This window comes from Cervus elaphus, chromosome 25 (genome assembly GCF_910594005.1).
Source record: "Cervus elaphus chromosome 25, mCerEla1.1, whole genome shotgun sequence".
NCBI classification, from domain to species: Eukaryota; Metazoa; Chordata; class Mammalia; order Artiodactyla; family Cervidae; genus Cervus; species Cervus elaphus.
The window spans coordinates 31,235,284-31,248,516 of NC_057839.1; the positions used below are offsets into that span (position 1 = coordinate 31,235,284).

The 13,233-nt window shown below is 39.5% G+C and overlaps 1 protein-coding gene across 3 annotated transcripts in view; it reads left to right on the plus strand.

Moving 5' to 3' along the window:
* EMB (embigin) overlaps positions 1-13,233 on the plus strand; it is a 122,622-nt gene that overhangs the window by 71,936 nt on the left and 37,453 nt on the right. For all 3 annotated transcript variants that reach the window (XM_043887640.1, XM_043887641.1, XM_043887642.1), the window contains exons 2-3: positions 2,518-2,610; positions 4,888-4,977. In XM_043887640.1, coding sequence (XP_043743575.1) covers positions 2,518-2,610; positions 4,888-4,977 — 183 coding nt within the window. The remainder of the gene's footprint in view (positions 1-2,517; positions 2,611-4,887; positions 4,978-13,233) is intronic.

Genomic DNA, 13,233 nt, shown 5'->3' on the forward strand with positions numbered 1-13,233 from the left:
TTAAGCTTGGTTTTTCCTTTTTCTCCTGTTCCTTCAACTTTTGTAAATTCAGATTTTTGCCCAAGCCAAGCCTAGACCCCTTTTTTCCTTCTTGCTCTAATGTAGGCCCTAGGTGGACCCATCCACCCACGTCCTGATGATGCACAATGTGAAGATAACCCAGCCTCAGCTCTCATCTCCCTAGTGTTACCTCCAGTTCTCTTCCACCACAAGAGTTGTTCAAAGATGTAGATCATGCTTCATATTCTGTAGATCACATGCAAGCTTGTGTATAACACACAGGCTAGTTATAGTCAATATTATGAATGGGTGCTACTCTGAAATTTTAATGACTCTCAGTCACAAATGGTGGGCCTCAGTCAATATCATTATGATCCGTATAGCTTTATATTCCATATTGACATCCTGCATGTATGCTCTATATGTTCACTTATTTACATGAAATGAGAATGACAGTGTTTCTTCCAGCTTATGTCACTCATATTGTTGTTGATAGTGTGGATAATAGTAATGATAATAAATGTCAGACCATCTCAAAAGGGATATGAGCTTGTTTTAGGAATAGAGTGTGATGAAGACCTTCATGATGGTATTTCACTGTACAGTAGGCTAGGCCAAGTGGAAAGACCTCCCAAGCAAAGGAAGTACAAATATCCAAGCTTGTGTCTGCAGGCTTCACAGAACAGATGATAGAGTGGAGGATCTGTCTTGATCTCCTTGAGATGCTCTCTCTTTAATGCAACCTCTAAGTGAGCTATGCCCAATAACAAAAAAAAAAAAAGGAACTTTAGTGTTGATAAACTGTTTGGCAATGTCTGTGTGTTTGAGAGAGAGAGTGACAGAGAATATGAATGAATGAATATTAGGTGTGGATGAAGGAGAAGTTTGTATTCCTGACAGCCTAGTGAGAAACTCAGGGCATATTTTCCTAAATAATCCCTGTCAGAGAGCAGTGTGATTTAGGAATGTTATTTGTTAAAGGATATGAGAAACTGCATTCCACCTTCTAAGATTGTATTAGAAGTGATCAAATCTTTGTTCCATGACTTACTGGAGAGTTAGGCTTCTCTGTCCTTGAGGATTCTCTAGGCAAGAATACTGGAGTGGGTTCTATGCCCTCCTCCAGGGGATCTTCCCAACCCAGGGATCGAACCCAGGTCTCCTGCATTACGGGTGGATTGTTTACCATCTGAGCCACTGGGGAAGCCACCATAAATATAAAGCATGCATATATTGTACAGTCTGTGGAATTCTGTCGGCCAGAATACTGGAGTGGGTAGCTGTTCCTTTCTCCAGGGGATCTTCCCAACCCAGGGATCGAACCCAGGTTTCCCACATTGCAGGCGGGTTCTTTACCAGCTGAACCACCAGGGAAGCCCCAAAGAGCAGTGTGATTTAGGTATGTTACTTGTTAAAGGATTATTTTATGAGAAACTGCATCCTACCTTCCAAGGTTGTATTAGAAGTGACCAAATCTTTGGAACATGGTATATTGGAGAGTTAGATTCTGCAAAGTACTTTTTAAAAAAAAATTAGGCAATATTGTAAAAGTGGTGTGTAGCTGAAGCAACAAAAGTGATAACTTGCTTTGGTAAGATTTTTCATACATGTTAGAAAAAGAAACAACTAGAAATCTAATCTTGCAAATGGAATAACTTTTAAAGCAGAGAATTAAAAAATGTGGTATAAAAGAGGCCCAAGTTTAATTTAAAGTTTTCAGAATTCAGTCAAGTTTACAATAATGAGCCTTTCTGCTTCTCTGCCTTGTTTGGTAGAGTTGGGGTGGTCTTCCTGGGACGTAATGTCTCTGTCCTAAAGTCAAAGAGAGAATAGCTGGTGTTTAAAAAAAACAAAAAAAAGGAATTTTTAAGGAGAGTATGACAGGTGGAAACAGAAATCTTGCTTTTTTGATGAAAGTTTTCGAAAGAAGAGATGAGTGACAGAGCAAGACTGAAAGTCAGTTTGGCCGAGGGCAGACTGGACTGCCACCATAGCTGGAAAAGAGAGAGCGGCACAGACTCTCCTGTCGATCTGTTGTGTGTGCCCTGTCCTCTGGCAGCTGCCACACTCTCTTCTTCCTTTTTTAATGTTCTTTATTATGGTCTCTGTCCCTTTTTGTCCTCTCATCTCTCTGCCTTTCTATGCCTTTGTTCCACCCCCCCCCTCCCCCGGTACTTTTGTCTAATTCCTCAATGTCTTCATTTATATTTTATAAAGAAATTACAAATTGTAGGATGAGAAAAGCTTTGTTTTTTAAGCCCCTTGATGTAAAGCAATAGGGATTTTTCAGTAAAAAAAAAGAATAATATAGAAAGATGGGAAATGTTGGTACATTTAGTAGCTCAGTGTATTTCTGAATGTCTGTGGACCATAGAAGACCTAGTGAATGAGTTTCCTGAAAACATTATTTTTCATTAATAGTATGCAGTACAGCATTTTAGCTGTTGTGTGAAGTAGCTTTTAGGCAGTCATTTAACCTTGATAATAATATGTAATCACATGTTCTTTTTCTTACAGCTGCACCTTTTACAAGTCTACCTGTCCAGGAAGAAATTACGACGACAAAGTACTCTAATCTTTCTTTGGAGAGTCATAACATATCAGTGACTGGTAAATGCATCATGTTTCTAATAATTTAATAACCAGATAATTTTTTATATTTAATTAAGCCACTGTATTTTCCTTATGGAGTACTAATCTCTACTCACAGTCTGGAGGAAGAAACACACCAGTACCTAAAACAGTTATAATATAGTGTGATGAGAGTTGAATGTGAATAGAGCATTGTGCCCCAGTGCGAGGAGGAGGCAGGCAGTCCAGCTGGGAGGGTTAAGGAAGGCTCTCTAGAAGAAGGACACCTGGGGAGAGGGGAGGGTTCATTTTAATTTGCAGATACGCTTCTGTTGTCTTCACACCTTGCTGGTACAGCCATTCAAGTCACTCTGCCTTGAGAGGGGAATTTATGTATCTACTGGAAAAACTTTAGTCAGAAAGATCAAAGATGTTATCTATGAGTCAGGGACAGTGCTGTGGGGAAAACAAGTAAAGAATCCTGAAACAAAATGCAGGTCTGCTTTTCCTCACAGTTTTGGATTCCAGTGTTTTAAAAGTAATCTAAGACTTTAAGTAATCTAAGACTTAACATCTAGGACTTTTAGTTAAATGACTAAGAGTAGTTATCTGTTTTAGTAACAATATTAGAAATGTAATTAGAATTCTAAACCTGTTTATTAAGTCACTGATAAGTTTTATCCAAGTATATGTCCAGTCTTTAACTGTCCTCTAGTCTTAAGAACGGTTTCTCTGTCTCTCTTTAATATGAGTAAAAGGTGTGCCCTCCCTGGAATCTCATACCATTGGAATGTTCACAGTGAGTTTTCTGACAGAAGAACATCTCTATGACTTGGTGCCACTCCTGTTTGTTTCCGGATGTCCCCATTCTAGTATCTGGAGTGTGTTCCTTCTTGTAAAAAGGACTCACCACACTCCTGTGTTGCTGCTTGTTGTTTACCTTTCACAGGTTCTAGTGGTTGGTTTCCTTTGTGAGGGCGGAGTGTTTCTTTAAGAGAGATTTAGGTAAGGACATAAGTTTGCAAATCTATTCATTAACCTGGTAATGCTGGCAGGAGACGCCCCTCATGTATCCTGTATAGCTGGAGCTCAGTGGAAAAAGGATCAGGTGCCCACTGGAAGAGTAAAAATGGGACTTTTAGTTGATGTCAGGCTGATTATTTACTTACTTAACCTGTTTGGAGGGTTTCGCTCCTAACCACTCTTTTGTTCTGATAACTGCTATTAAAACCAGTGTTCCTACAGTATCCAAGAGAGCAGGTGTTCACAACTGTCCATCACTCACTGTCTGCCTTGGCCTGATCAAATTGGAATCAGGCTTTCCTTTTCCTCTCAGACCCCTGAACTTCGGCTTGCCCCCAGTCTGAGCAAGCAATAATGCATGACCACAGTCCAGTGGTGCTGTCTGCTTTTCCCCACTCGGTTGCCCCATTTCTTCTTAAAAGTTCTTTCCAGCCTTATCCCTCTGTATAAAAGAAAGGTGTTTTTTTCTATTTGACACTGAGATGCCTGTAGATCCAAAGCTTGTAGCATTTCCCTGATTACAGTAGAATTTTTGGAATAAAGACTGTCCTTATTTGGGCTTCCATGGTGGCTCAGTGGTAAAGAACCTTCCTGCCAATGCAGGAGATACGGGTTCTATCCCTGGGTCAGGAAGATCCCCTGGAGAAGGAAATGGCCACCCACTCTAGTATTCTTGCCTGGGAAATCCCATGGACAGAGTATCCTGGCATGCTGCAGTTGTGGGGTCACCAAAGAGCTGGACATGACTTAGCAACTAAAAATAAAAACAAACAAGGCTGTACTGTCCCATAGCTGGAAAACAACAGCACAGACTTTCCTGTGCATGTATTGTGTGTTCTCTGTCCTCCAGCACCCAGTACATTCTCTCTGTCTTCACTTTTTATGTCCTTTATTATGATCTGTCTGTCCTTTTTTGTCCTTCCATCTTCTCTCTGCCTTTCAATGTCTTTTATTTTCTGGCACTCTTTATCTAATTTCTCAATGTCTTCATTCGTGTTTTAGAAAGAAATTACAAATTGTAGGATAAGGAAAGTTTTTTTTTAAGCCAATTGATACAAGTCAGTAGGGATTTTTCAGGAAAAAAAAATAGAAAGACTGGAAATTTTGTTACCTTCATTAGCTCAGTGTATTTCTGAATGTCTATGGAGCATATAAAACATAGTGAATCAGAGATTCCTAAAAACATTTTTCATTACTAGCATACAATATAGTATTTTAGCTGCTGTGAAGTAACTTTTATGCAGTCATTTAACCTTGATAATAATATGTAATCACATGTTCTTTTTCTTACAGCTGCACCTTATACAAGTCTACCTGTCCAGGAAGAAATGATGACAAAGTACTCTAACCTTTCCTTGGAGAGTCACAGCATCTCAATGACTGGTAAATGTATCATGTTTCATGTTTCAAATAATATAATACCCAGATAATTTTTATTTCTAATTAAGCCATTGTATTTTGCCTTATGAAGTACTAATCTCTGCTCACAGTCTGGTGGGAGAAGCACACCAGTATCTCATACAGATAAAATACTGTGAGGGGCTCCAGTGCAGGGAGGAGGACCAGTCCAGCTGGGAGGGTTAAGGAAGGCTCTCTAGAAGACAGACACGGGAGGAGAGGGGAGGGTTCATTTTAATTTGCAGATACTCTTCTGTTGTCCTCACACCTTACTGGTACAGCCAATCAAGCCACTCTGCCTTGAGAGGAGAATTCATGCATCTACTGGAAGAATTTCAGGCAAAGAAATTAAAGATGTTATCTATGAGTCAGGGACAGTGCTGTGGGGAAAACAAGTAAAGAATCCTGAAATCCAGATTGGCTTTCTCTTTTCACAGTTTTGGATTCCAGTGTTTTAAAAGTAATCTCAGAGCCCTTTAAATGACTAAGAGTAGTTACCTGTTTTAGTAACAATATTAAAAGTATAATTAGAATTCGAAAACCTGTTTATTAAGTCACTGATAAGTTTTATCCAAGTATATGTCCAGTCTTTAACTGTCCTCTAGTCTTAAGAACGGTTTCTCTGTCTCTCTTTAATATGAGTAAAAGGTGTGCCCTCCCTGGAATCTCATACCATTGGAATGTTCGCAGTGAGTTTTCTGACAGAAGAACATCTCTATGACTTGGTGCCACTCCTGTTTGTTTCCGGATGTCCCCATTCTAGTATCTGGAGTGTGTTCCTTCTTGTAAAAAGGACTCACCACACTCCTGTGTTGCTGCTTGTTGTTTACCTTTCACAGGTTCTGGTGGTTGGTTTCCTTTGTGAGGGCGGAGTGTTTCTTTAAGAGAGATTTAGGTAAGGACATAAGTTTGCAAATCTATTCATTAACCTGGTAATGCTGGCAGGAGACGCTCCTCATGTATCCTGTATAGCTGGAGCTCAGTGAAAAAAGGATCAGGTGCCCAGTGAAGGAGTGAAAATGGGACTTTTAGTTGATGTCAGGCTGATTATTTACTTACTTAACCTGTTTGGAGGGTTTCGCTCCTAACCACTCTTTTGTTCTGATAACTGCTATTAAAACCAGTGTTCCTACAGTATCCAAGAGAGCAGGTGTTCACAACTGTCCATCACTCTCTGTCTGCTTTGGGGCTTCCCTGGTGGCTCAGATGGTAAAGAATCTGCCTGCAATGCAGGAGACCCAGGTTCGATCTCTGGGTTAGGAAGATCCCCTGGAGAAGGACTGGCGTCCCACTCCAATATTCTTGCCTGAGTTTTCCATGGACAGAGGAGCCTGGTGGTCTACAGTCCATGAGGTCACAAAAGAGTCGGACATGACTGAGCAGCTAATACAACACCCTGTCTACCTTGGCCTGATCAAACTTGAGTCATGCTTTTTTCTTCCTCTCAGACACCTGGACTTTGGCTTGCCCCCAGTCTGTGCAAGCAGTAAATGCATTACACCATTCCAATGGTGCTGTCTGCTTTTACCACTGGGTAGAAGCTTCATTTCTTCTCAACAGTTCCTTCCAGCCCTCTTATCCTGTCTTATAAAAGTGTTTTTTTTTCTATTTGACATTGAGATGCCTGTAGATCCAAAGCTTGCAGCATTTCCCCTATTGCAGTAGACATTTGGAATATAGTTGTTGCTTATTTAAGTCTGGATTTGATTTTACTCAAAAAAAAAAAAAAAAATTGACCTTAACTTTGGGTTTCTCTTGTGGCTCAGCTGGTAAAGAATCTGCCTGCAATGCAGACCTGGGTTTGATTCCTGGGCCGGGAAGATCCCCTGGAGAAGGGAAAGGCTGCCCACTCAGTATTCTGGCCTAGAGAATTCCACGGACTGTATTATAGTCCATGGGGTCGCAAAGAGTCGGACACAACTGACCGACCTTCACTTCACTGACCTACCTTCACTTTCACTTTTCTTTGAAACACAGCGTCTCTGAGCTGTGACCGTTTTCATCATAGGCTGTTGTTCTGGTTGCCTTTCCATCTAAAAGTTTGGTTTTAGGAACTGCTTTTATTGAAATATAGAATTTAAATCTGAAGGTGTACTTAAGTTTATTAGGAACCATAGGCTTTCTTCTCGGAGAAGGCACCCCACTCCAGTATTCTTGCCTGGAAAATCCCATGGACGGAGGAGCCTGGTGGGCTGCAGTCCATGGGGTCACTAAGAGTCGGACATGACTGAGCGACTTCACTTTCACTTTTCACTTGCATGCATTGGAGAAGGCAATGGCAACCCACTCCAGTGTTCTTGCCTGGAGAATCCCAGGGACGGGGGAGCCTGGTGGGCTGCCGTCTAGGGGGTCACACAGGGCCGGACACAATTGAAGTGACTCAGCAGCAGCAGCCGGTTTTCTTCTTATTGTTATCACTAGGATTTTTAAGGTACTTCATAAAGAGAATGTTTTCATGTATTTTCACCTTGTTTATTTGAATTGTGCTTAACAACATTTCTGTTTTGTTGCTTATTATTTTTTCTTTTCCTCTGGCCTTTTTAACATCTCTTTTGGGACAGAATGTCTCTTGTAGAGAGATCTAAATGTGGACACTGGTTGCAGAGTGGACCCCAGTTCATAGCATACTGACTCACAGATGCTTGAGACTGAGAAACAGGTCCTGTGCCTTGGAGAGTGAACAGCATGACCTTTGAGTCATGATAGCAAATTGTCTACTGGTTTTATGTTTTAAAAATATTGCTAGTAATTTACCTAACAGATACAAGGTAATGTCTAGGTGCCAGGTGTGTATTTTTACACATAACTGAGCTTAAACCTCATAAGAACCCTAAGCAGTAGATATTGCTACTATTTGCAACTTGCTCATGAGGAAAATGAAGCACTGAGAGACCCAGTGAGCCGGCCACAGTCACAGGTGTAAGTTGGGAGTTTGATTTTCAAACCAGACTCTCTGGCACCAGGGGCTCTACTCTTAACCATTATACTATGTACGCAGCCTTTCTTTTCTTTTTTTTTTCTACGCAGTCTTTCTTAATGCCCAGTTACTCATTTCTTTCAACAGAGTTCCTAATATAATTATACCTATTTTAAGGAAACATAGCTTTGTTTTTGAGACTATGGAAAAAGTTTCAAAACCAATGAAAACGAGGTATTTTAATTGCTCCTTGCTCAATAGGTTTGTCTTGGAAATCGCGCTTGCTAAGATACTGGATATATTTGTAAAAGTATAACTGACTTGACTAAGAATAAGGTATGCTTTTTTTCCAGTTGTCTGATACCACTGGGTTTCAAAATTGATCTTTTAACAATGGACTATTTTTATATCACTCCGCTAGGTTTCCCAGTGTCAATATTCGGAAGTCATTGTTTGCATTTCAGCAATCAGAGTGTTTATTGTTTTATTTTTTTCTTTCTCTGTGTATGTTATGGTGATTGGTGTCTCCATCCGTGTGTTACAGTTTAACCAAAGAGGTTACAATCAAAACATCTGCTGGCAGTTTTCTTGACTACCCCGGTAATGTTGGCGTAGTCTGTCCCCACTGGCACATTTTATTTACCATTTTAAGATGTGATTAGCTGTCCTGGCAAGGACCTGATGAGACAGGGAGGTAGACAAAGCAGGCATTGGAGGTACAGATGAGTATATTAAAGCACAGAGTAAAATTTGGGAAGATTAGTCCAGGTAGGGAAAGGCAGCCATGTTGTTTAGACCAGCTAGGCAGGAAGTCTGGGTTAGGACTCAGATTCCAGGTTCAAGTGACTGGTCAGTGAGTTGGAGAAAATGTAAAGAACTGATGTTGAAGCTGAAACTCCAATATTTTGGCCACCTTATGCGAAGAGCTGACTCATTTGAAAAGACCCTGATGCTGGGACAGATTGAGGGCAGGAGGAGAAGGGGACGACGGAGGATGAGATGGTTGGATGGCATCACTGACGCAATGAACATGGGTTTGGGTGGACTCTGGGAGTCGGTGATGGACAGGGAGGCCTGATGTGCTGCAGTTCATGGGGTCCCAAAGAGTCAGACATGACTGAGTGACTGAACTGAACTGAACTGAAAGAAATGAGTGTCCCTTACATTTGGCTGCTCAGACGCTTTGTTGCAGAGAAGATCTGAGATTGATTCCAGTGAGGCGTACTTGTTTAGGATGTTTCTCAGAAGCAGATCACCAGCTATCAAATCTTAAGTAGACTGTTGATGTACAGAGGAAAAGGACTGTGAATCCTAATATACACAGAGAGTGAAAGAGAAGGTGGAAGAGGGATCCGTCATAGTAACACAATTGATAATAGCTGTCAGCAGCTTTTTTTGCACTAGAGTGTCTCATTATCATAAACACTGACATTTTGGGCTAGATAATTCTCTGTTGCTGGGGTCGGGGGCATGCATGTTTGGGGGCACTGTAGGATGTTTAGCATCATCCTTGGCCTCTCTCCACTAGATCTGAGTAGCACCTACCAAGTTGTGACAACCAAAAATGTCTCCAGATATTGTCACATGTCCCCTGGTAGACAAAAACATCCTCAATTGTAAACCACTGCTTGGCACATAAAAACGAATAGCTATATTATTGTTCCCTGTCCCCTCAGCGTGGGGAGACAGATGATTTAATAATCACATGGTTGTTAACATTTAATAAAAAATTTCACCTAAAATTTAGATGATGGTGCTGAACATAAGTGGGACAGGGAACCTGATCAATTAAAAGCCTTTTCCCTGCCCTTTTGCCGATTTCAAATCCTCCCCATCTTTGAGAATTAAGTTAAAAGCTATGTCCCCCATAAAGCACAAATAGAGAAGTACTGTTTCTGTTTCTCTGATATGTATCCAGTATTTTTAAAATTAATTTTAAATTACATAAATAAAAATGAATTCATTTTAAGAAATACTAAAATGTTATTTCTAGCCCACAATAAATTAGAGACTCTGACAGTTCTCTTGACACATCTAGAAAATCTAAAATATAGCAAACATTCATTCTTTTAAATATAAAATCTTTTAAGTATATAGCTAAGTACTGCCAAAAGATATAATCAATAAACCAGTCTATAATAGAAATGGAAAAGAGTGTTATTTGAGCCAAATGGAAGACTATAGCCCAGGAGACAGATTCAGGAAGCACTTGAATTGTGTTCCTCTGGACTACAAAATGGGGAAGTTTATAAAGGCAAAGACCGTAAAATTAACTTGTTTGTCAAGAATTATAATTAGACCAGGGATCCAATTGTGGATTGATATCATATTAGGTTTCCTTGTGTTTGTTGCCAAGGCACTTGAGTTCTCTTAGCCACAGACTTAGAACAAGGCCTTGAAGTTAGGCAAGGAGCGGAGTTGGAACTGAAAAGCCCCAGAAAGCTGGAGCTGAAAACCCTCAGAATTCTATAAACACAGAGAAAGGATTCACATAGTGTAAAAAACAGCTGGTTAGCACAAGGAGATGCTCAGCTGGCTTCTTGGTTTTAGCCTTGTTCTGCACTGAAACAAAAGACTTCCATGAGTTTTCTAAGACAAGAACCTGCTCTCCCTGAGGCTGGAATTCAGATTTACATTACTTGCACAATACAGGAGCTTCCAAACTGAGAAATAACACAAAAATGACCCCTGACAGGTGATACTTCTGCAGGAAAGCAAATGAAAAACATCTGTGGAAGAAGGAGTCATTCTCCTTGGCTCTGCAATTCATATTTGCACCTGCTTGCAAGACAGAAATGTGAAGTGCAATGAAGCAGTTCTAACACTGAACGTCCACTAAGGAGCAGTAGGATTACACCTTCCAGAACTTCAGACTCTAGAATAGGGAAGAACGTGAAGGAAGAAATACTTGAAACATGAGAAAAGAACATTATGCTATTAAAAAAAAATTTGTTGGAGGGTATCTGTATAAGGTGATAGATAATCATTTTTCAATATATGTAGGTCTAGTCATTATGATGTACGCACTGAACTTACACAGGGCTGTATGTCAAGCATATCTCAGTAAAACTGAAAGGGGAAAAAAATCACTTTTGAAAAATAGCCGAATAGAACTTCTCGGGATAAAAACAAAACTTGTCAGACTTGACTATTCACTGCCTCCATTCTCAGATCTCTCTCTTTTCCAGTGGTAACCTCTGTTCAATGTATGTGTTTATGTATGTAGTAACCATAGAAACTTTATAGTGTTTTTGGCTACTCTTTAATATTAATAGTATAAACCCATATGTATCCATCTGAAAATTGCTTTTTTTTGGTCATCATTCAACATTAATTCTGGGGGTTCTAGCCATATCATCTATGCATGTAGCATGTTCTTTACCTGTGTGCACAGTATAGATACACAGGCTTGGGTATTTTTCTCTTAAGAGACCTTAGTTTGCCTAAATTTTTTTCTAATGTAAACCACAGAGCAACAGACACTTCTACATATCTCTTTCTGGGCATGGTTGTTTGTGTTCTTCTAGGATAAATACCACAAAATAGAATTGCTGAATTAGAAACTATGCACATTTTAATCCCTACTTGCAAACTACCCTCCAAAGTATCTTGATAATTTACTCCTCTCCCCCGTTTGCATATTTGAGTATAGTTTTCTCTAGATCCTGACCAGACTTGATATTAAACTCTTTGCTATTATGAGCATGAAAAGGTCTATCCGTTGTTTTAATTTGCATTCTGGAGTTAGACATACATATATATGTGTGCATTTATATGTTAATATCATTTATTCACTTGTCTATTGGGCTTATGAAAAAAGTGAAAGTGTTAGTTGCTCAGTCATGTCTGGCTCTTTGCGACCCAAGAGATGGTAGCCTGCCAGGCTCCTCTGTCTGTGGAATTCTCCAGGCAAGAATACTAAAGTGGATAGCCATTCCCTTCTCCAGGGGATCTTCCAGACCCAGGGGTGGAACCCAGGTCTCCTGCATTGTGGGAAGATTCTTTACTGTCTGAGTTACCAGGGAAACCATTGGGCTCATATAGTCTTCAGTTTACACAAATGAGACAGCTATAAATTTTGAGTAGCAATTTTTACTTTTTATAAAAATTGCAAATATTCTTTCTTTAAAATTTTACATGGTTTTTTATTGTGTATTAAATTTTATTTATGCACCTCTGTTAATCTTTTCATAGGCGTTTTTTAACTTTCCATTTTTAAACCATTTAAAACATGGTTTTTTTGTATTGTGTGTGATAGAACACTAACTTTATTACATCGATGTATTATTTTATATAGACATATTATTTTATATAGATATTTTATATATGTAGTTAATGTCCCCAAATCCTTGCCTGAATAGTTCTTTTTTTCCTTACTATTTTGAAATACCACCCTAGTCATATTACAAATTCCCCTATGCTATTTTGTTTCTCTACCGTTTCAATGTTTTTCAAACTTTTAGTAGTGCTCTACAAAGTAATCAATGATTTACCTTGTGAACTGATGTACTACCACGCATGCATGCACATGTCAAGCAACACCCACACGTAATAGATGTGTTACACTTTAATGATTTCTCTTTTACAACCCATTAAAAAAACATCTGGTGGTAACTAAGTTGATTTCCTGGTTCACTAATTGTTTCCAACTTGCAATCTGAAAAATTCTGCTTATTTTATATCATTGATTTTCTTGGTATTTTCCAGCATCACTAACAAATTAATATTACTTCTTGAAACATTATACTTTTGTTAGTTTTTTCCAAAAAATAGCTTTTCCTAATTCCTGTACTTTTACTCTTTCAAGTGGATTTTTTGTTTGGAACCAAGTTCCATAAAAAATACTTTTTGGATCTGACTGATTTTTAACTGAATCTATGGATTATTTTGGGGGGAGAATTAGTATTTTTATAATACTCTGTTGTCAGCTGTGATTTAGATCTCATTTGACTTGGAGTATCTATTTAGTTAGGCATAAAGTCTTAGACTCTCTAGTCTTACTCATTATATGTAACTGCAACCTCATACATACCCTTTGATCGCCCCATCCCCACCCGTCTTCTGTCCCTCATAACACCAACGTTCTGCTCTCTGCTTGTTTGAATTCAACTTTCTTTTTAGATTCCACATATTAGTGAAGGGGCTTCCCTAATAGTTCAGTTGGTAAAGAATTTGCCTGCAATGCAGGAGACCCTGGTTCGATTCCTGGGTTGGGAAGATCTGCTGGAGAAGGGACAGGCTACCTACTCCAGTATTCTTGGGCTTCTCTTGTGGCTCGGCAGGTAAAGAATCTGCTTGCAATGTGGGAGACCTGGGTTTGATCC